The sequence below is a fragment of the Prorops nasuta genome, unplaced genomic scaffold, assembly GCF_024137725.1.
Source record: "Prorops nasuta isolate Cenicafe-Biocafe unplaced genomic scaffold, Cenicafe_Pnas_1.2 PNAS00006, whole genome shotgun sequence".
In the NCBI taxonomy this organism is placed as follows: domain Eukaryota; kingdom Metazoa; phylum Arthropoda; class Insecta; order Hymenoptera; family Bethylidae; genus Prorops; species Prorops nasuta.
In genome coordinates this window covers 2861890-2884924 of record NW_027116803.1, presented here as the reverse complement: position 1 = coordinate 2884924, position 23035 = coordinate 2861890, and the positions used below count along the sequence as shown (strand labels likewise).

General features: G+C 40.6%; 3 protein-coding genes across 3 annotated transcripts in view; 1 reads left to right on the top strand and 2 right to left on the bottom strand.

Moving 5' to 3' along the window:
• The window catches only part of sand (sandman), a 38238-nt gene extending 25138 nt beyond the window's left edge, over positions 1-13100 (bottom strand). Inside the window, exons 1-3 of the mRNA XM_066728691.1 lie at positions 12546-13100; positions 7666-8081; positions 7181-7352 (exon numbers count right to left, since the gene is read on the bottom strand). Coding sequence (XP_066584788.1) covers positions 7181-7352; positions 7666-8004 — 511 coding nt within the window. The 5' untranslated portion in view covers positions 8005-8081; positions 12546-13100. The remainder of the gene's footprint in view (positions 1-7180; positions 7353-7665; positions 8082-12545) is intronic.
• A 392-nt stretch (positions 13101-13492) lies between these two features.
• On the bottom strand, positions 13493-22547 carry galene. The gene is made up of 11 exons (XM_066728348.1): positions 21384-22547; positions 20995-21114; positions 20799-20925; positions 16329-16455; positions 15977-16078; positions 15769-15894; positions 15556-15698; positions 15012-15161; positions 14609-14833; positions 14069-14347; positions 13493-13915 (listed from the first exon to the last, which is right to left on the bottom strand). Exons 1-11 carry the CDS (start codon positions 21576-21578, stop codon positions 13668-13670), a joined length of 1842 nt encoding a protein of 613 aa, XP_066584445.1. The 5' UTR covers positions 21579-22547; the 3' UTR covers positions 13493-13667.
• LOC136774197 (uncharacterized) lies at positions 19509-20789 on the top strand. The gene is made up of 5 exons (XM_066728349.1): positions 19509-19639; positions 19706-19867; positions 19987-20119; positions 20190-20285; positions 20378-20789. The coding sequence occupies exons 1-5, from the start codon at positions 19512-19514 to the stop codon at positions 20633-20635; spliced, it is 777 nt and encodes a 258-aa protein (XP_066584446.1). The 5' UTR covers positions 19509-19511; the 3' UTR covers positions 20636-20789.
• Positions 22548-23035: the final 488 nt, after the last annotated feature.

Sequence of the window (23035 nt, the reverse complement as noted above, 5' to 3'; positions counted from 1 at the left end):
TCTGTTTAATTGCAAAATAAAATACGAAACTCGAAAATCCATCTGAAACATTTGCAATCGAGACATGAAGCATCGCTAACGTATCAATTCGATGGCGATCAAACGTTATACGGTAGTTAAAGAGGGTATATATATATATATATGTATACATATGTATAGGATATAGAGAGAGAATCGTATAAATGATGATTGAGATCTGCTTATTGAAATTTACGGCTCGAAGCTCCATAAGAGCTGGAAGCTTTATTATTCTAGCGTTGAATATTATTCCCCTTTGAATCTAGCATTGGCCGGTCGTTTGAAGAGACGCTAAAAAAGTAGTATTTACCGAATAGGAGCGTCCGTCCACTACTACGTTGTCGCACCCCGTCCCTCGTAAAACGAGCTTTTCTCTAGAAACGCGTGCACTGCGCCTTTTCACCGCGGCGACACGCAATTTTCCTTTCGCCTCCCTTTGCTTTTCCCCCTCGCACCCACCCTTTCTATCAGCAGGAAAATAATAGAAAACTATGCTGTCCCTACAATTTGAGAAAAATAAAAAGAGAAATAACTAAGCGAAAGATTTATGCAGGATATATGAAAAAATAAATATCAGAGGTGTAAAAATGGTCTGGGACTTAATATAGGTATTGTGTGTTTGAATAAAAAGTATAAGAAAGCTTTCAAAAGGAAAGATTGAGGAGTTTTAGAAGGATGGCAGTGGGTAGGGCGTGACAAAAGAAAAATTCCATCAAAGTTACGCGATGAATGTCGTGCTCTCGAACGTCAGCGACGAAATTACCCTTCGCCGAGGAAAAGTGGCCGGTTCAAATGGGCCGCGTTCTTCGGCACACAACAGAAATATGGCGCAATGTGTACTAGACGTTACAAATGACCTACTGTCAAGCCGAATCGGCTTTAAGGGAATTTTCCACATATTTCTGCGGGGACGAAGCGCGATACGAGCTAAAGTTAAACGTTTAGTTCTTCGTACTTAATAGGAGAAAAAATAACGAGCTTCACATTATTCTAAATATAATATTTTCCAATTATATATCTGTGTGTGAGATGATTTGTGTTTGTGTATGGGAGAGAGAGAGAGAGAGGGGAGAATAAATTGGATCTTTTTGGTACAGTTTTGGCACTGCATCTAAATGGCTATAAACGAAACAATTGATATTTCACGAAAGCTTCCGATAATTCCGTAGCCCCGAAATTTACTGTAAACGATAAATAAAAGTGGAGCAGGGCGGGAGCTTCCACTGTGCTCTAACATTCCTAGACCTCCGTGTTTAATGGTGGCTGACATTTACACACTGTTTTCACTTATGGCAAAATAAATTTTTCCGACTGAACTTGCGAGCTAAAAATATATATTATCTTCTTCAATTGTATTAATAAAATTAAAACGAGAGATTTATTCGTAAATATTAATAAATTCTTAACTAGATCTTTGCTTTGTTTCAAATTCTTCCAAGCGACGAGAGCATACCTCGAGCTTTATTCGCCACTCGATATGTCATAGCCAAGAAACGGATAGTAACTCTTCATAATCCCTTTTTCAAAATGTCTCAAAGACAATAAAAATAAATGATAATTAATATAATTTATCTTATTTATAATCGATTTTATAAACAACGAGCCACTTTCTTAAAATAATTTTTTTATAATTATATTTTAGCACATATAGTAGCGCAGAATCAATTAGATTTCACTTCAACTCATGCGATATATTATATTATAAATGTTTTACCGTTATGCGATAGTGAGGAAGGAGAATGGGGGGGGGGGGGAGGGGGGGGCGAGAAGAGTGGTGTAAAAAACGAGTGGTATTTCATGAGGAGGAATAATGATCGATTGGGAGCGAACGAGGCAGTGCAAGGTATAATAGAAATGAGATATTCAATCAAGCTCCTCGCTTGTCTCCCATTTTTCGTTCATATCAGATTCCATCAGGCCTTTTAAAGAGGAGCTGTCGGTGGTGCGGGAAATAGCAGCTGTCGCGTGTCGCGAGACGACTGATTTTTCCTGACGCCGATCCACAAGCTGTGTCCGTGCAATACAACATCTCGCTCGACAAAAAATTCGCTGCAGCTTTTAACACATGCAACGCGGCTGTACTATTCCACGTAGAGAGTATTTTCAATAAACCCACCTATGTCGATCACCAGATTAAATCATTCGATTGACAATAATGGTATAAGGCAATGAATGAAATTATTTAGGAATTTGTTCAGCGCTTCATCGTTTACAAAATTTTTTCAGTGAAAGGCCTACTGCCTTTACTTGTACTTTCTCTCGTCGACGTAATAATTCAATATTTATTGAGAGCTTTTGAAGTTTTTCATGGAAATACTTTGGGGAAATGAGCGAGGGAAATTGGATTTCTGGATAAATTGGATGAAATCTCAGATGAAAATGGGGCAATTACATGGGTAGACGGGTTTGCAGTGAAGTTAATGGTGGTCACGCTTTTTTGAGGAGAGGCTCGAGGGGCGATCGAGGGCTCGGTGCATCAGTGGAATAAGAGAAGCGTGCTGGTAAAAATGAACGTGGATCACTCGTTATTTCTTCACGCGCACCGATTACTCCAAGATTCATCTCCTTCTGGCTGCTTTTAATTCTCCGGAGTTTCGATCTCTCCCTCTTTCTCTAACTCGGTGCTGTTTTTTTCCTTCTCCAGCCCCCTAGTGCAAAGTTTTATTTCGTGGCCTCTTCGAAGCGGGGGAAAAAAATGATTAAGGTCGGGGTAAATTGAGGCGTGTCACTCGAAATTCGCAGATTACCTCGGGACGAATATAAGGGAAAGGTAGGTGCGGTGGTTAAATTGATCAGAGATCGTGAAGGGTGAAACACAATTTGGTTAATGCGAGATCGCGGAGGACGCGAAGGGAATAATTAACGATCAAGCTTCCGGATGGAAGAGAGCTAAGGGTGGTGGGACGAGGTAGGGTGTTGGAAGGGGATTACCGGTCGACACTCGAGTATCGTTTGATTTTTACGTGTTTTCCGTGGCCGAATCGCTCGAATCGATCCAGTGGAATTCGGCGAGGCTTTTTAGGATGACGCCGCGTGCTCGCTTGGCCTATAATCATGCTCGTGATAAAATGCTGGCTGTGTCTCGTCTCCGCTTAAACCAAAGGGATGGTAGCCACAGGGTTGGACATCGGAGGGACTGAAATTAATTAAAAGGCCATGCGCAGTGTTGCCGAAAGTACGCGCCGTTAATCCTGCATAGCCGTCCTCCTACAATCTCACCCATACGCCTTTACCCACCCCGTGCGCAGGTTCTACACTGTTTTTTGGTTAAATAACAAAAATTAGCCCTATCTATCATTCTCCATATATATATATATATATATATATATATCGGAGAGACTGAAATTTTTCCCCGGTTCCCCTCGAACGCTAATAAATCTGGGTCACTGAATTTGCCTGTTCCAGTTCGCCTGGAGCCAATATCATTTCCGTTAATAATTTATTGAATTTCACCCCTCCACACTGCGGCGTGCTGAAAACAAAACCAACAGAAATAAAGAGAAATTGGATGGAGTTAGCTAGAGCTAAACTATTTCACGTTAGGTTTCCTTAGCGTAGGAAATTTGATATTTCAACGTTGAAAATGTAGTATCGCTTGTAACTTTTTATCAGATGTCCCGTCGACTTCAGGAAATTTCCTAATAGGGAGTTACTTCGGAGTATTGAGCTGTTTGTGACTTGTGACGTCGTCGCGCGATCCTAATGGAGACTTTTTTATCGGCCGCACCGTGCGAATGGAAAAAAGGGAAGATTAATTTTCACCACCTTTCAGCAGACCGAGAAGAGAGGTACGACGATTTTTCTTTTTCAAACAAAAGCCTGAGAATAGAGTTGAGTGAGACAAAAAAGCATGGAGGAAAAGTGAATTCCAAGTGATCTCTGTGATTATCAGATAGAGATTGTCTTGCGAACTCGTAATTGAAATTCTTTAAAAGAGCACTTTTTCCTTAATAAAGAAACAGCTAATTTAAAGAAATGGAAATAATTGTTCGATCGAAGGGGGAATTTTTATGGCAATAAAAATCGAGAGTTATATCTCATCAGTAGTGCGCTGCGAACGGAGCGTCGGTGGAACGGTAATATAGGAAAAGCGTTAATTATTGAGTTAAATCAATTAACATCAATTAACGCGAATCAAAGTTGGATCGAAGAGGCGTCAGGGGTTAGCAGTATGATCGACGTGCCTTGCATTAATTAATTTCCGGTCTAACGATGCTGATCACACGATTTGCAGTTGACTGTCGCCGATACGAAAGCAATTTCATCGGAGAAATGACCTGGCAGCGATCGGATATGAAGGAAACGCGATGGTGACGAGGTCCGATCCAATTACGCGATTTCCACGTCACAACGCCTAGGCAAACTCGACAAAAATATTTCACGGTGGCCGTAATTAAGATAAGATTCGCGCGCCAGGGAGCCCACCACCCTGGGTCCACGGATATGCGGAGAAAATTGCTTTTTGACTAACGATCTCCACCATTAATATATTCCAATAACAAACTCCTATATACCTACCCCCTCACTATGGCATATATACGTGTCCTATAGCTCTGGCTATATTCTTTCGCCACTGCAAAAATTCCTACCTTGAATTTTGGCCCATGAGCCTGAAAGAGAATTTCTGTGTAATCTAACCAGAACACCAACTCGCTTTTTTTCCCCCTTTCACATTCACGATCTTCCGACTCGATAACAAATTTTAATTTAACGCCAGCAAAATCGATGCTTCTAGGAGATTTTATTTTTTTAACGAGAAAGAATAGTTTCAGCTGCACGGTGAAAAATCCGCTTCAGCACTGAGAATCTGACAATTTTCAGCGCGGAGGTTGAACAGCAGAAGCGAATATTTCTGTTTTACGCTAAAACGATCCTAGACGGAAATTTTAATTTAAGTTTTTGTCGGGCAACGGTTATAGGAATTGCTATCGTGTTGGGAGAAATCGACCAGCTTCAATTTCCGGCGTAATTTAACATAATTGACCCGAGAAAATTTGTCGAAAAGTTAGCGGGCTACTCGAATGTTTCGCTCGAGACGATGAATTTGTGGAGAGGCTTGCCGAGAGGTATGGCATTCTTGCGGGTTAGCCAGTCAAGTTGCCGGATTAAAATTCTTTTCCAGGGGAAGCGAAAGGTCGCGTGGAGAAAGAATGAAGCGAGGGGTGAGGGAGTGGGGGTGAAGGGGTGGAGGGGTGGGGCTGGAAAGTAAGCGAAAAATCCATGTCATCGCGCAAATTGGTCAGTCGAGACCTCGTTCGCCTGGCCAGCTTTATTCAATAGAATCGCATTATGAATATAAAAGGGGCGTTCAGGGGTTATTTGTGATTATTTCAGAGATAAGTGAAACTATGCACTGCACGTTGACTGAAACTGAATTGGTTTAAACACGGAAAATCCACCGAGAAGTAATAATCGAAAAGTTCGCCGATAAGAGTTAACAATAAAAATAATGCTCTCTCTCTCTCTCTCTTACTCTCACTTTGTAAGAATAAGTAATTAAAAATCTAGATTTTCATGACATTATTAAAAATTCGCTGGCTAGCGGTGTAAAGCATTATTAACGACAGGAATATAATAACAGGGATCGCGTTAAGGTATGCGAGAATTTAAATGAAAATTACGCATCGTGGAACAAAACTCGGTAGATAAGAAACTCGAGCGGAGCAAGAAAGGCTGGGCGTTTATCTCGCGCTTCCCTTTTTGTTGGTACGCGAGAACAAAATGTGTAAAGTAATACTAAGCTGAGGGGAATACACGTGAATAACCAAGACTAAAAGTTACGTTCTCTAAAATCTTGATGATCTTTAGAATTTGAGTATACACATACTCTATATGCAGAGTAATATTATAATAGAATTAGGGGATGAACGATGGATCAACTCGTGGCAAAAAGTTATTCTCTCTATAATCTTTTTAATTTTTAATTAAATTGGCTTGCTTACGAAATTCAAACAGAATTGTTAATGATTTTTATTATCAAACGAATGAATTTCAGTATACTTATTTTAAACATATAAAGCATATATTATAATAGTATCGAAAAATAAAGGACGGATCTACCGTAGGAAAAAACTACGCTCTGTAAAATTTTGATGATCTTTCATTAAATTAAGCTGTTTATATGAAATTCAGACAGCATGGTTAATGATATTTTTTATGGAACGAATCAATTTGAGTATACATATAACATAGCACATATACGCACTGCAATATTATAATAGAATTGGGAGTTAAACGATGGATATACTAGTATAGTAGCAAAATGCTGTATATTCTGTAAAATCTTGATGATCCATGATTGAATTAAGCTCTTACGAAATTTAGAGGGCCTGATCAGTGATATTTTTTGAACGAATGAATCAATTTGTGTATAATACATACAGTATATATATATATATATATATATATATATATATATTGTGATATATTAATGGGGGTTAAAGGATGAATCCACTGGTGGTAAAAAGCTATATAAATATCGGTAATTCAAGGACCCTTAATGCCTAGTCGCCACGTACTTTCCCTCCCTGTTGTTGATAAATCTTCTTAAGGGCTTTCGTTGTTTCAGCGTGAATCCTCCGCACTGTGAAACGCCGCCACGAGATAAAAGAGTGACGATTTGCAGCGAGCAGGATTTAATGCGACGGGGCAGACTGTTTCAGCTTATAACAGGCAGAACCCTTCGCGGATTTTCTCGACGGGTCTTCCACGAGCGAAATAACGAAAAGCAGTCGCTCTTGAAAAATAATCCCACGCGATTCTTCAAAGGTCAATGTGCCAGACTGATTACGAAGCGTGAGAATTTCGCACCAACTTGCTTTTCGCGCTAAATCTTCTATGAAAGCTCTCGGCTCTGTTTCTCCCTCTCTCCATATATTTCTTTCCCTAGCCGCTCCCTATTGTAAATGTTTTACGTTAGCTTTATGTGAAATTTGCTCCATACTTGTTTTGTGCCTGCCTGTGCAAAGCCCTTGCAATTCAGGGATTTCAAATGCTTTCGTGTTTGATCGTGTTACTTTGCTTGGGGAGCAGAAATACGAGAGGAAATGCTACACAGTTATATATATATGTATATAGAGAGAAAGAAGAATGAATCGAGGATCGGTAGTTGAAAAAGGATTAAAGCAGCTTGAAAATAATTAAGGAGAAAAATTAACTTTACCGATGGTCGTGATGACGGTTAACGAATAGAGAAATGCTTCGGGAAATGTCCACTGTTTCACCGTGTCCACTCCATCGTATCCCTCGTTTATAGCAATTACCATTTTCTCTTGATATTTCTCAAGAATCTCCGTTACTTTTCTCTTCCACGCTTTCTCCGAGAAAACGTTCTCCTGCGGATTATACACGGAATTACTCGAACACTTATATGCATTTGTCGCTTGGTAAATATAACTTGTATTTTACTCTGTCTACACTTGCAGGCTAGAAAAGCATTGCTGAGATTAAACGATATATTTTTAGACAGTATTAATTTTCAGGGTCATATATATATAGCTCTATATATACAATATATAGTTTTCTTTGGATTGTGGGATAATTAGAATATAATTGGAGAGAGTGTTAAGATATATATATATATATATATCAGAGATGAATTTAGCGATGAGAGAGTGGGATCTGGAGAAATTGGTAGCAAGAAGATACCTTGGAGGTGAGCTCCCAGAGGGTGGTGGCAGCGAGGTTTCGAAGCTCGTGAACGTTGAGGGTGGGATTATTGGATGGAATGGCATCGCTGTCAGTTTCGATGTAGGTGAAAAGGAAGGCGCCGGCGATGGTGTAGCCGACAACCAAGCAGACGATACCGACGTTGCTGAAGAGGAAGGCTATCAACGCCCTTGTCCAGTCGGCTATTCGCGAAGGCCACGGCTTCCTACGACGTTTCCGTCGTCGCCTATAACTTCCAACTCTCGGTAGCTGCTGCGTTTGCTGGGAATGCCAGCTACGACTCCCCGACGACTGAGACGGCCTGTCCGACATCTCCATCCTTCACTTTCCCACTCTTCCTACTCGCCAGAGCAAACTCGCAACATCCCCCGTCGGTTCCTCCAAATACACCGAACCTGTGAACGAGAAAAATATCTACGTCACTCGCGTTTTTGTATATTTTTAAGAAAAAATAAAGTTTTCAGAGGATGCTTTTTATATATATATATATCATTGATTGGATTTTATAGTAAAGACCTTATATACTTTATTTCCCCTTGGTCTTCCACCCTTCTTTCGTTCATTTTTTTTTGCCTCGAAAAAGCCTCTCGTGCTGGCAGGTTAAACGATATAACCCGTATTTTCGACGGACTATGAAAGAGAACGCTATTGATGTTATATATATATATATATATATATATATATATATATATGTTATCCAGAGATTCTTAAAGTTCAGTTTTCACCCTTTCATTCCCAGATTTGAGCATAGGAAAGGGTGGTAACTGTAAAAGCATTCTAGTTTCGGGAAGTGAGCGAGTAATATCACGTGAACAATCGGTACAATCAGCAAGAGTCTATTATCTGGCGATTTTTGTGCTCAGTCTTGGCACGGAGCCCAAGAGTGTTTATTAATTCTCCTCGGCGGTCCTCGTAGGTAGCGGGAAATAATTCAGGCTACCGTGGATTTTTAAAACCGGAACATGCCTTCGTTATCAAGCGTATAAGCTCTAAAAAAAGCTCGGTTTATGGCTACTGAAAAGCTTATTAAAACCGGACGAGCTACCACCGAACTGTGAAAAACGTTATTACTCGATTCCAAGGTACTTTGCGATGAAAAAGTTATGTGATCTTTTTATATTATATATATAGATATAGTATGACATTTTGAGATAAAAAAAACAAGCCTAGTTTTCTTATCCACCTTATTAAAACCCCTGAGTTACTGATTGACCGCAGGAGGGAGTTTTTCAATGTCAGAAAGCAAATTGATTGGTAGAAATAACTGAAAACATAAAAAATTGATAGAATAAGCTTAAAGTAGACTATAAATATCTCATTTTAATTCTGCACATCTTCGTCAACAAAAAATACGTCTTAAATTGAATATATCTCTAATGAGAAATACGAGAAAATAAATATTTATTGCTGAGCCTAAATTTGTGCGAATGGGGAAAATGTCAATTATCGAAGGGATATTTTTCGTTCTTTTCAAAGAGAGAAGATAAGCGAGGGAAGAGCGAGTTTTCTGTAAAAAGTTCGATGGCCTTTTTGTCGGGGTCCGTGCCGACACTTGGCAGGAAGGTAGTGAACCGTATCGAATAATCTCCCCCAGAAATCTTGAGCGAAAAGCGCAGATAGATCTTAATCAAAGATGAAGCGAGGACGAGGCTACCTGCGTTAAATTCAGCAAGGTTGAAGATCGACCCCCGGAGACTTTTTATTTTAGGCGACGACGTGAATCCCTTCGCATAATTAACGCGCGTGTAATTAAGAAGAAATAACTTGGGTGGGATAAACTTTTTAAAGGGATCCCTCGAGGGTTTGGTTTACTCCGAGGGAGGTTATCCGGATGGATGCTGGAGACTCTTAAGCCGCGTCGTACCGTCTGTATGGGGAAGTCACTTCGAGAGGATAAAAGGGCACAGTGGTAATGGAAACCCTGGATTCCCATGGGAAGAGGTTGAGGGTGGTAGAGGACGAGAGACTAATTGCAAATTACCACTGGCTACGGGAATCTCTTGCTCCTGCAGTGTCGATGTTACCTCCGCCTTTCCCTACTTTGTCCCAACTTTTGCTAGCCTTCTACCACCCCCTCCCCCTCCAAAGCTTCTCATCCACCTTCTCCTCCTCCTCCTCCACCACCACCGCCACCATTTTTGCCGCATGCCGCGTTTCACCCACTTTTTCCGCAGAATCTATCGACCCTTTCATCCCCCTTTTACAAGATACCACTTTAAAAGTACCTCTTCCATAGCACGATTTTACAATATAAATATCTATTGTAAAAACTTCTTTAGACTTTTACCGACTCCCCCTATTCTCAGAAGCATTGCTGAACCAGTTCATTTCTGCATTCTTAATTATTATCTCGTTATACGAGACGGTCCCCAGCTAGAAAGTTTATGACAAATTGCAGTTTAAGAGTGAATTAATACTTAACGACGTGCTTGCTCTTCGCTCCAAGTAGAATAAACTGGCGGCTCAATCGAATCAGCGCTTCACCATAAAATCTTCAAACATTTCCAAACTGAATTATTCGGCGTATTCATTCGTGAAATTGTTCAACGTTATAATCTCGTACGAATATTTTAATAAATTGATGTAGTGCATGGATATAACGAATCGCGACATGACAAATTAATTATTATAATGTAGGTCATGCATGGATTGAAAATTAAAATTATTCCTGCGTATTCTTCCATAGAATAGCGAGATGATTCAAACGCTTATCAATTTTTTTGTACGACAGGTTATCTTCGATATTTATTTTAATTGTTCACAGATCTCTCGAGCTTGATTATGCTATATTTAATTAAGTATTCCAATCGCCGAGAGTTTATAAACTTGAAGAAAGAGAGGATGTTTGTCGGGTCTGAAAAATATATGGTATTTGCACATAGGTTCATGAGCTGCAATTGCTTAAACTGTTTGCGTTTCGGGATCTAATGAGCGATGTAACTTGTTACCCATCGAGCTCGAGAAGTTTTGCGGTGATCACGCTCTTATCTTCGTGAACTCGCCAAAACTTGCAAATTGTCCTCCAGAAATTGGTGAGCACCAGCTTCTCTTGGGGAAAAGGTACGGCCTCCTCCTCGGAGCTTGCTATATGTTCCGCTACTACACACACCTTCACCGAGACAAAAAGTCAACAGGATTTCGATGATAGTTCGCAATCAGCACCCAACAGTTAATTGTATCCTGTAGCGGGAGCCCTAAATTATACGGCTGGCTTCTGCAAACTTGCAAATTGCAACTCGCCAATTGACAAACCGCAAAGAAGAAAACTCAGCTGGTGGAGTAATTTATCAGAGTTTTCTTTAGTCGCGCGAGCGTGAAAATCGAATTTTACGAGGCTTCGCCTTTCTCATTCCGCGCCACTCCGGATCGAAAAGTCTGGACAGATCCGCCAATTGAAATACACGACTGAGAAGAAATATTAACTCGGGAGAATTCTGAATTAGGTTCCGGGGCGCTGAATCGATACGAACTGATTCGAAGAGATATACTGCAACTCTAATGGTATCTACGTTCAATCATTGAACTTTCCCTGCAACTCTAAATAAACTCTCTGCTGTAGCCTAGTTCTTTCTAGTATACACATTAAATTAACGAAGATCCTATTAAAGGGCTTTTCCAACGAATCTTTCCACTTGCAATTATCATTGCACAATATATATAATATCTCGCAGATAAGAGAATTCTTCGGGAAAGTGGGGTAAAAATGTCTGTGCTATAATCTCGCGAGTCAAATGGGTTGAGATCGTAATGGAAGAAGAGGGGGTAGTGACCCGTGGTAAATGGAAAATTATGTCGACGAGTATATAGCCTGTATAGTGCATACATATTATAGAGTCTGGGACAGTGTATAGCAATACGCGAAGCTTCCGGAGGGCCGCGATCGCATCGGTTGGCCTGCAATCGACTTTGCACATTGAAAAACGTGAGTGGAGCGTTGAATAAGCTTCTCGCGAGTGGATCTAGCCAATTGTGAAACTGTTTACACCGACCCTGGTCGAAGACTAATTGACCAAGCTCGGTGCCAGCTAGCATTGAGTCGTATAGCGAGTTGACTTAGCCAAGGAAAATCGTGGCTACCCAATCTATTCGATGCTCCCTCTCTCTATTATTACTCGAGAATTGCAGCCGCCTATCTATTTCACTTCCTTATTTATCTTCCTACCTGACACGCCATCCGTCACTTGAATCCCTCTCATTCAGCCATTTGATTCACAGACGCATCTCATTTATTTCATTCACTCATCTCGTCTAATTGATCCCTCTCGTTAATTAATTATACTTTAACCGATTGCATCCCATTGCCTTTGCATGCAAATGACTCGATACTCATCAATTTCACTTTGCTCCTGCTTTCAATTATATACCTTCCGATTCGTTAAATACTAAAATATACTTTAATAAGACTGCTGTGGAGAAAATCTTCTTGTACTTTATAATTATAGTACTATATATATATATATAGGCTTTTTGGTTTGGATATTGCTGGAATTTCAGTGGAGCAGCGAGGTGCTGCGGCTTTGCTATTTATCTGAATTGCCTGCTTCGATATAATATACGCGAACATTAGTAATAAAACAGTTCATTAGGAGGCATTATATAGCATTGGCTTGCGAGCCTCCTAGGGAATTAAACATAAAACAGTGTTTGGTTTATTATTCATGGCGATCCACTGAAAGCACAGCTGCAGAGCGTATATATAAACGAGGTCTTGATACTTCATAAATATTAAATTTCAATCGCATTTGTCGGTGCGAGAAAGAGAAGTGTAAGGCGATGCTCAATTATGCGTAGCTAATACTTCAAGTGGCATTTAATATTGCCATTTATGTTGCGCAGCCAGTTTAAATTCCAATCTTTACCTTTTAAGTTTCCTCGAATGCGGAATAGACCCTAGGTATAAGGGCTCTTGCCGAAGTAAGGATCGAGGCCAATCGGGGAGCGTGCGTACCTAATAAATTACCGTTTAATATCGGTGCACGTCGCTCCGCGTTTCACGTTTGGCCAATTTTATTCGCCACGTGTTAGACCATGCTATTTTCCTCAGGTTTAACGACATCTTCGCGCTCACTTTATGCCAAACCACGGTGCTCCTTTAACTTTCCACTCGAATTTTTCTCCATTATTTTCGTACACCTTGAAATCCTTCGAATCGTAGCGCAAAATATACAAGTCTTTGTTCTTGCTCAACTATGATCTCATGCGGCACTGGGATTTTCATCGTTTAACTCTATACGTGTATACACGCAGCAGGGCTCTCGAGGTTGCTGGAGAAATTTACCAAATTTGCCGGAATTCGGAGAGCCGGGACTTGATTTCGCGCGGAATGAAAGTCAGAGGGGGGAAGTGGGTGTGCATGGGGGAGGAAGAAGGCAAAAATGGGAGCGCGTGCGAAAAGAAAGAAGCGGACACGAGCCGCTTCGTTGCGGCTTCGTCGTAAACTGATTTCGAGTCGGCTGGCCGACACACTAACTGAAAATAGCTGCTAAAAATAATCGAGATTCGACTTGGACCCGGTCGTCCCTGACCGATCATCTTCTTTCCAGACACCCGGTAGACAAAGAATTTCCCCCCTGCATTATAGGCTTCCCACAATTTTCGGAGAATCGACAAGAAAAAAACATGCAATTTTTACGAAAAGAAACGGATATACAAACTTTTCATTTTCACTTATCCGAAAACTGTGTAAAATTGAGAAAGTTGCATGCGCGCCCTCTTTGTAGCCACGAAAGGTGAGGAAATTTCTGATAAATATTAATGACCAGAATTTATAATGTTGCATTTTGAATGTCTAACTTATAATTTGCAATTTCTGAGGTAGAAGTTTTTGAAGTGCATTAAGACTTCTATTATAATTTTATAGTTAAGGTAATTACATTTATACGGAGCGCAATAAATTGCGTTATAAAAACTTATGATTCAAGGATGAATTTTTATTTGATGCAGTATTTTCATGGTACCGAGGCTCTTGTTTAATTGTTACGTCAACGTTCAAAGTCGTAATCATCATAGGCAATATCGTAATCGTCGTAATCATCATAATCCTCTTCGTCATCGCTCTCCTTCAGGATCCCCAAACGTTTAGCGACGGACTTGACGTTGTTGATCACTTCCTCCTGAACCAAATTGAAGCTCATCGCTAGCAAAGCGATGCCAAACAGCAAGTAGAGCGAACACAATGCTATTCCCTTATGAGCGTTTAGTTTATGAGCCGGTACCAGATCTCCGAAACCTGTAAATAAGTCATCATTTTATATGTATAATTTTGTATGTACATTATTGAAATGGATAAATAATTAACAGATTCATGGCTAAAATCACCAATACTGTATATATAGCAGCTTATATATTAGATAAATGACCAAGGTCAGGAGTCTTAACGGACCTATCGTCGTTAGAGTGATGAAGCAGAAGTAAGCTGAATCGAGGAATGGCCAGTTTTCCCAGCCACTGAAGAGAAATGCACCCCCGAAAATGTAGCTGACGACTAAAAAGACGCAGAGCCAGATTGGTACCGGCTTGATTGGCTGGCACTCCTGCCCGTCGCTGGTGACGTAATAGTCGTAATCAAACTCGACTTCGTTTGCATAAATTTGTCTTTGCACAGCGAATCCCATTGGCGACATGATTCGCGGCGATGGAGCCTCGTGCTTGTAAGAGCGAGCTGAAAACAATTTTCCACTTATGCAGGTAATTTCAATCAGTCCACCAATTCGATTCTTTATCCAATTAAAACGTTTTGCAAAGAGTAATTCTAATATTTCATAAAACTTTGTTTGATCATATTGATCTGTTACTTTTAATTAGATTTTTATATCACGGGGTGATATAAATGTCAAAGTTTGCACGTTTAAGCTTCTCTGCAATTTAAGCAAGTGCAGTATATATAGTACGAGAAAGATATACTTTAGCGAAGACTGCTTACCAACGGGCAAATTAGTGCGAGATCTTCTGCTTTTACTGGGTAGTCTGGAACGTCTGGGTTGTTCCATTTCAAGGTAAATCGATGGGGGTACCAGATTCGTTGTATGGTTCGAGGTTGCTCCTTCCACAGAAAGGCATCTCCTAGGGAGGGATCTTGTTGAATAAGATCTTTGCTTTTCGGTTTCGCTTTCTGTATTTGCTGTATTTTGGGATTTTGGTGAATCCCCTGAAACCATTAAAGCAATATGCTCTAGTTGCAGTAACTGCATTCTTTCTTTTCGTTTTGCTTAACAGCAGTTGGAACATATATAAATAAAGTATAATTATTGTTTCAATTATCATTTTTACTGCATTATTGTATAGGAGAAGCACACAACTGGTAAAGTATTTTACGCTGGATTTACCTTTCTCGCTGGTGGTAGATTGCCATTTCAGCATTTCATTCTCGAGTTCATTCAGCGCATACTTATTACAGAGAACTGGTGTACGGTCCACATCGGTGGGCGAAACCATCAATCTCCTATCCAGCGATTGGGTTGTCAATCTCGAGTTACCTGTTTGCAATCGTTAATTAAGCTAATTGCAAGCACCGCTTCGATTCGCGCTCTTCTAGCATGAAAATGCTGGATCGATTGGACTACCAAATGAAACGCCAGCTGGTGTCAGCCTCAATATTCCCTCCCATTATCGGGCGCTATCATTTTCAATATCACACAAGATTTATGCCCTCATTTCGACCTCTATATTCACCTAACCAGCTCCTATTCTTAACGTCGTCGTCTTTCATCAATTATCTTCAATTAAGCAAATTGAAATCCTATCGAAACTATCATCACTACTGAGAGTAAAAGATTCCATTTACTTCAACAAAGTGATGGAGCTTCACGAATGATTAGAAAAATAGCTCTTTGAAGGTCGAATAATAATAGAGATTTGTCATGTATATACCTCTCATGGGTTTTGGAGTGGCGACTGACTGATCCAAGAACCTGGGAACAGTGGCTGATCGAAAAGCTGGTGGTGAGCTGACTTGTGAAAAAACGGAAGCTCCTCTTCTTGGGTCGTTCTCGTCGAAACGACGAGAATTGAATCTGTGGCTCGTGGAAATCAATTTGTTTGATAAATAGGATTTTAACGATCATTTTTTTTTTGCTCGTATACCTGCAGTCAGTGTCCGAGTACGATGACCTTGCCATGCCCTCAGAAAGACCCAGTGCCGAATCTGCCGATCTCTGACTCAGCCTGACCGAGCGTCGAAACGACGCGCCTCTATTCGAGCCATATCGACTATTCGACAGAAAATTATTCTCCAAATAATAAATCAATCGAGACGTATATAACCTTTTGTACAATATCAAATTTGATTTACCCAGGTTGTCGAACGGACAAAGATCTGCTTAGCTGGCTCCGTGATCTTCGTTTTTTTGGTGGCTTCGTGCAGACGTAACAGCATATCTTCCAGTAGAGAAATCTAGAAAAGTGGAATGGTGAATAGCATAAAAATAGTATATTTTTAGTACGGAATAAAACGATGGAAAGGAGAGAAATATTGATGCAAGTGAGTAAAGATCTAAAAGCAGCAATGGTCTGTCATAGTTACTGCGGCCTTTTCGAGCAAAATTAATTATCGTGCGTTGCAGAGCGCGTTATGCATACGAACACGAAAGTCTATTGCTAGTTTCCTCGTGTACCACACGGTTAATTCGTTGAAGTAAAGTTACCTGAAACTCGAAGCCATTATATCGCCGATATTGGACAAGCACAGGAGCATCAGGGGAATGCCAAGAATGGCGTAGAAAATTGTCATGACCTTGCCATTCTTTGTCTTCGGGGCAATATGGCCGTATCCTGAAGAGTAAAATTTAACATTGATAATTTCGTAGCTCAAGGATAAATATAGATATATACTAAAGAGGTACCTATATGACGTGTATAGTACTATATTTATTATTTGAAGAGAGCCATGTTTCTCACGAGATTAAGTAAGAATCGAGATAATTATTATTTATGACACAGGATATATACAGTTTGCTGTCTGGTATTCAAAGTTACAACGCGTTAGTGGATTGCTCGAAAATTTCGGCCACCTTGCAGGAGAACGTGCGTACGCTCACATCTTGACCTTGAATGGATCAGTCTCCAGTTTGGGTCAAGATCGGCCAGCTTCCTTCGATCGAATCGTGTCATTATCATCGTTACATCATTGTTAAATTACGACTGCGCAATGGATATCGAATCGAGTGGGAAGTCAGCCAGATCGTTTCCACAGAGAATTAATTTCCCACGTGCCAAAAATATTCTTTCTAATTTGGATCAATGCCGTTAGATTACTTGCAATAGCCATAAAGCAGCTTTGTTTATTGCTGCGGATCGATTTCTTGGAAATCCCAACGTTTGATATGGAGCGATGGAAACTCGTTAATGGAAAATTATTATTTCTTTGAATTTGACAGGATTATTGGTTTTGCTCGCCAAGGGTTTTCCCGTCTCTGACGTTAATTCTGCAATAAAGGACACACGGTCCGAAACTGGTTGACCGAAGGCTGATTGGAAGGGAAAAGGAGGGCAGGTGCGGATAATAAGAGGAAGGAGAGGAAGCATCGTGTGTATAGTGTGTAGGTGCTGGACAAGCGCGTGTTTGTTGCGCGAGTGCTCGTTCCTGTATTCGTGTGTATTTCTGTGTGTGTGTGTGCGCGCGCGCGCGCGTGTGTGTGTGAGAGAGAGAGAGAGAGAGAGCAGCGTTTATTGCAAAGTCTCGTGTGCTATCAGTCAGTTGCGGCCGGAAGACAAAAGAGCAGACGGGAGGTAAATGCACAAGCTTCCGGCGGGTGAGAGGCAGGATCGATCGGTGCGAAACAAAAGGACGAGCAGGATGCGCAAAACGTTCGATTCAACAGCGAAACTCGGCCACGCAGCTTCCTCCTCCGCTTTTATTTACTCGTATAATGAGGTTAACGTGCAAAGCGCGAGAGGGAAGCGCCAAATCAGCTCTCGGCTCCCCGTTCGACTACTTGGATTTCCCCAAGACTCCGGGGATACTTTGTTGCTGCTAACGAAGAAACGTGACCTCTGGTTACCTACCAACGCACCTCATATTTACTGCTCGTTCGTGCAGTCGTCTACGGCAGCTTTCCGACGCCAAAAATCTCTCTCTCCGTCTCTCTCTCTCTCTTCCTCTTTCTATCGTAAACCTCCCCCTCCACCATTCCCCAGCATTTCATCCCCTCGACAATTTCCCCAAACGGAATACTTTCATTTATCCCCCACTATATTTTCGGCGATTTCCCTAATTATTTACGAGATATTTTGTCTTAAGGTACTTATTCGGAGTACTGCGCTGGGTCTTTGTAACAATTTATCGTCTCTCCTTTATTTCCTGAATCCTGTAGTCGTGCTCCTTCTTGGTACTGCAGATGTAATTAAGGAAAATTTGTTCGAATAAAAAAAGAAAAGTTAGCGTCGAAGGGTTTTACTCTTATGCTTTTTCAGAAATTCTTCCAATGTTTTTATTTCCGTCGATTCTTCGGGATACGGTATTCAGAATTTTTATCAAACCCCTTTAGTTCGATGGAACAGAATGGGGCGGAAGGACGAGGAAGAAACCTTAAAGAATAAAGGAAATATTTAGTTCGATGTTTCTTTTAGTTCAGTGAAACCGAAACGACTGGCAAAAGGATATAGGAAGAAGCCCAAGGAAGCAAATGAAATATTTTAAGAGGAGGTTATACGCGTGTTTCTGTATTTGTATTGGTGATTGCGAAATGTATTTGGGAGCAATGGAAGGTCGAACATCATTCACATTGCTCTCCAGCCACGTGTATCGTTCAATCATTGAACAAAAAGGTAGACAAAATGTTGTTTAAAAAAACAAAAAAGAGTTTTGAGAAAAAATAGAGAAAAACCATTGATAAAAAAATATCAGTCGGATGAATGATTATTGCTGTTTTACTAGAAAAGAAATAAAAAAGTGTGGCCCCAATTTGAAACATGCACGCAAATATATTGTTTTATTTTCCGCTGTGAAGTTGAAGATTTTAATGAATCCCTTTCATCGAAGGGGACATTGGGTTTTACCCGTTTGGGATTTTCCCATTTATTTATTATCCACGTTTGTGTGAATCATTTATGTACTTTACTATTTCACTCTTTTACATGGTACTTTAATAAATTTCTTCCGTATCGACGAAGGAATGAATCGCTAAGGAATTAATACGTATAAAAATGGGACTCCCGGATAAAGAGGGATTTTACGATGCGCCAGACCATTTAGCGAATCGATATCCGCAGCATTCCGACCTGCATAAATCATATCGCGTTATTAAGTATGCATCGCGGAACACGATAATGCGTTAGCCCTGTCTTGAGAATGGCGAGAGCAAGAAAAATGACCCTGAGGTTTTCCCGAAGAAGCCAGAGAAAAAAGTCAAATTATTATCAAATTATTATCACTTTGAAACAAAAGAAAAATTCACTCGATTTTTCTTCGGGACTATAAAATCACTCGAAACATTTCGAAGAGAAGATCCAACGTTGTTGAAATAGAAATGGATGGAAAAGGTGGATATGACGTAAGGCGTTTGATACTCGAAGGTAGTGCAAGTTTCTGTTTTGCAGTGTTGGGAGCTGGACAGCTTGACCCGAAGTAGCCGACACTAGCCGATTGTAGGTGATTATCATGCGAAGGACCTCGAAATAAACTACGTAGTGCGTTCACCTTCCCACGTTGCATATATAAAGCCACGATTCACTTTCCCTCTCGTTTAGTCGCGTTCCGATAGTTTTCTGTTCAAAGTCACGGAGGAGACAAGTGTCAAATTTCAACACGAGAGGCTTTAAACTCTTCCACAATATTTTCTACGTTCAATTAACACGCTATGCACGTTTCGCAGTGAATACAAAAGCAAATGTCGACTATGTTGAAAAGAGCGAATTTTTTTCTTTTTTTGGGTGTGATTTTTGCCAAGGCAGCCGAGGATAATAAATGGGTCTGGGGAGAGGGAAGGGAAAGAAACGAGAGATATTATAGACCAAAGTCGGTAGAAAAATTATTTCTTCCAAGAGATAGATTCTTGTTGCTGATTGAATATTTCTTTTGCAGCTATCAATCTAATAGATATCCGAATAATCATGATTACAACGAAGGCAGCCTTTCCGTTGGATTTTCTCCTGATAATCCTGGACCCTACGTGGCAGACAGCTCGTACATAAGGCCTTCTTATTCAGGATACAATAGGCCTGGACCATCCGGACTTATCATTCGGTTAAACTACACACAAATTCAAACTATATATTATAACCTTCTCTATATACTCTTTAAACATGCACAAAATTTTATACTCTTTTGATACAACGTTAAATAAATTCCATGTCTTTTCGCAGACCTTATCCTGATAACGAATACAACGATTACCATTCCGTTCCACCTTGGATCAGAGACGATGATCGTTACAGGAACTACGACACCTGCAGATGCAGGATACCATCCAATTGTCCTCCAGCAGGATTAAAACTGGTACGCACAATTGTATATACGTAGAATGCGAATCTCAGAATGAAAAACATTTTCTTCGTTCTCTTTCCAGGGCGTGTGTGCTCCAAACAGACGTTATTGCTGTTTTGACAGTCGTATATATCCAGGAAGCGCAAACTCTTACGACGAGCGTCCAATTTATCCACACGTGAGTAACAATTCATCGATGCAGTTTGCTATAACTGATATCATCGATAAATCCCAGCGAATAAATTAATCGTCTGAGATTTTTGGTTTCAGAGACCACCCAACTACTACAGACCAAATTATCCACCATATACGAATAACCATGACGATCGCTATCCAGGCAATGATTATTATAACGGCAATAGGAATCCAGCTTATTCCAATCTATATCCGGACAATGTCGATTATAATAATCGACCTTACGGGAGACCTTACGATTATGACCATCTGGGATCTCAGCCTGTCGATTTTTATAGCCGCTCATTGGCTAAAAATCAAACGAACGATGAAACCACGCACAGAACTGCTTGAACTTAATTCCTCACTGCTTCACCGCCCAGAAATGCCAAAGAGAAAAAGATTGTATCGAGAGAATTTCCTTTTTAAGCCCATTTTACATTATTATTTAATACGAGCGTTGGATATACTAGCCTGTAACAATAATGTTAATCTTCATAATAGGAATAGACCTTACCTATAGTGGTGATGACGATAATGGAGTAAAATAAAGCACCAAGAAAGGTCCATTGAATGTCATTCTCCTCCTCGCTACCATCCCAGCCCTCTTTGTTCATCATTACTATCAGGCTATTTTCGAATTTCTGAAGGAACAAAGTTTTCGTCAGTTCGATCAGCTTAATAGAATTATAGGAGAATAAAAGATCTAATACCTCCAGTTGTAGCAAAGCCTTTTCCGTCCAGTTCTCGCGAATCAAAACTTTCTCGTTAGTCGTTATCATCCATAAATTTTCCGTGATGTTCCTCCTGATGTCTTTTATACTTCGCTTTACCTAAAACACGAAGCAGCATTGTACTCGGTATTTTTATTATCCCCTTAGTGCTTTCATGAACATTTATGAAAGCAAACAATCGAACAGTGCCAAGCCGAGCAGAATCTTTGCCAAAGCTTCCACTCGGAATTAGCCTTGCTTGATTGAAAGCAAACAAGCAAGCATTTGTATCGTATCGGCGAAGCTGGAATCTCGCTTGACTTTAGCAAATTTCTTTCTTTCTGTGTTTGCGAGTAATTCCTACAGCAGCTTTCGCCTCAAATACGTACCTCCTTTTCGTGATCCGCTTCGAGGGATTCAAAGGCGTAAGCACCGATCACGCAATAAGCTACCACAGCAGAGACCAGAGTTATGTGTGAAAAAACGCATCTGATGAATTTCCATACGAGACGCGCAAACTTTGCACATTTCGAGGCGTCCTCCACCTCTGGCATCTGGTCGTATATCTCGTTTCTTCTGGACATCTCGAACCAAGACTAATAATAATATCTCTTCACCTCGCAATAATAGTCGAGCTGCAGTAGGCTGCGATATGCGATGGTGTTCTTCCACATCGAGCAGTTCTTAAAATTCTTCTTAACACTTTGTAACGTTTAAGCTGTGGCTACTCTCGTGACAACGTGTGGTTACTTTCCACGCTATTGTCAGGGGCAATCCCTCGTCGCGAGCTCTTCAGAATTTAGAGAGGTTCTCTCTGGCTGCATAATGCATTAAAAATTCATCCGCACTTACTATGAAAATTAAGTTTTCTACTGGAACTACTATATCCGAAGCATAGTGATAAAACTATCTTGGGTCGTAAGCGCGTTACAAAATTCATATGCGCGCCAACAAAGTTTCAACGGGCTCTCGCAGGAAAATACTAATTCAACTTGTACTTTGTACGTCACGTTCACGCACTCTAGCTCTCTCCCCCCCTCTCTCTCTCTCTCTCTCTCTCTCTCTCTTTACCCCACAGTTTTCTTCTTGCAAAATTACTGAAGCCCGAGCCCTCTGATCCGGAACACGGATAGAGGTCACGACTCGATTTATTACATCCAGCAACAACGCTTTAATTAAATCTCCAGATTGTTTTTTTCATTAAAAAAAATATATTACATTATATATTTATACATCCCAGCTCCCACATTTGACGAGTAAACGAGCGCGCCCGACTAATTACGATCCAATCAAGTTTCGCGATTTTAACGAAATTACAGAAATGATATTTTCGCCTATTTTTAGTTTTCACGTTGAAAACACAACCAAGAGAGGTTCTGCCCCGGAGAAAACTGATTACGAATCGTGAATGAATGGGAGTAGCTCGGCAAATTTCTACATTTACATAATTTTTAGCGTTTCTATGCGACAACGCGTCTTCGAGGAAGGGAGATTTGGTAAGAAGGAGGATTTTCGTCAGAGCGCGAGTACTCGCATGAGGGAAAAGAGGCGAGTGCTTTGATAATCGACACGAGACTATGGTCGAAACTCCGGGCATACCTCGTGCAGGACAAGCGTTCCAAATTTATCCCACCTCCGCCATAGTCCCGAGATTTCCGCGGAAACCAATGGAGCAACCGTGAATCCACCTACAACCATCCCGAGCCATCAGACGCCACAACTCTCTCTCTCTCTCTCTCTCTCTCTCTCTCTCTCTCTCTCTATCTCCCACTCCCTCCCTCCAACTAATTATAATTAGCCTCTGAATTATTCTCATCCATTCATCTCCTTTTCACATCTCTCGATAATACATTAGCAAAAAGCCTATCATCGTAATTGAGCTAGATTAAACTTTCGACTTGCGATGCCCCACACGATCGAGCTTTCCTTTTATCTTGACACAGTGTTTATTTTTATCCCGATGCTTCAAACAGATCCTCCCCCAGAAATAGTAGCCTCCGTTTTACTTAATTGGAGACTAAAATCGTATAAATATTAATAA

Coding starts and splice junctions, on each gene's coding strand:
- LOC136774197 (XM_066728349.1), top strand. CDS start 19,512: ATGTCGACTATGTTGAAAAGAGCGAATTTTTTTCTTTTTTTGGGTGTG. Junction 19,640..19,705: donor GAGAGATATTATAGACCAAA/GTCGGTAGAAAA, acceptor TTTCTTTTGCAG/CTATCAATCTAATAGATATC. Junction 20,120..20,189: donor CTCCAGCAGGATTAAAACTG/GTACGCACAATT, acceptor TTCTCTTTCCAG/GGCGTGTGTGCTCCAAACAG.
- galene (XM_066728348.1), bottom strand. CDS start 21,578: ATGTCCAGAAGAAACGAGATATACGACCAGATGCCAGAGGTGGAGGAC. Junction 21,115..21,383: donor AAGCGGATCACGAAAAGGAG/GTACGTATTTGA, acceptor TTCGTGTTTTAG/GTAAAGCGAAGTATAAAAGA. Junction 15,699..15,768: donor TACTCGGACACTGACTGCAG/GTATACGAGCAA, acceptor CACGAGCCACAG/ATTCAATTCTCGTCGTTTCG.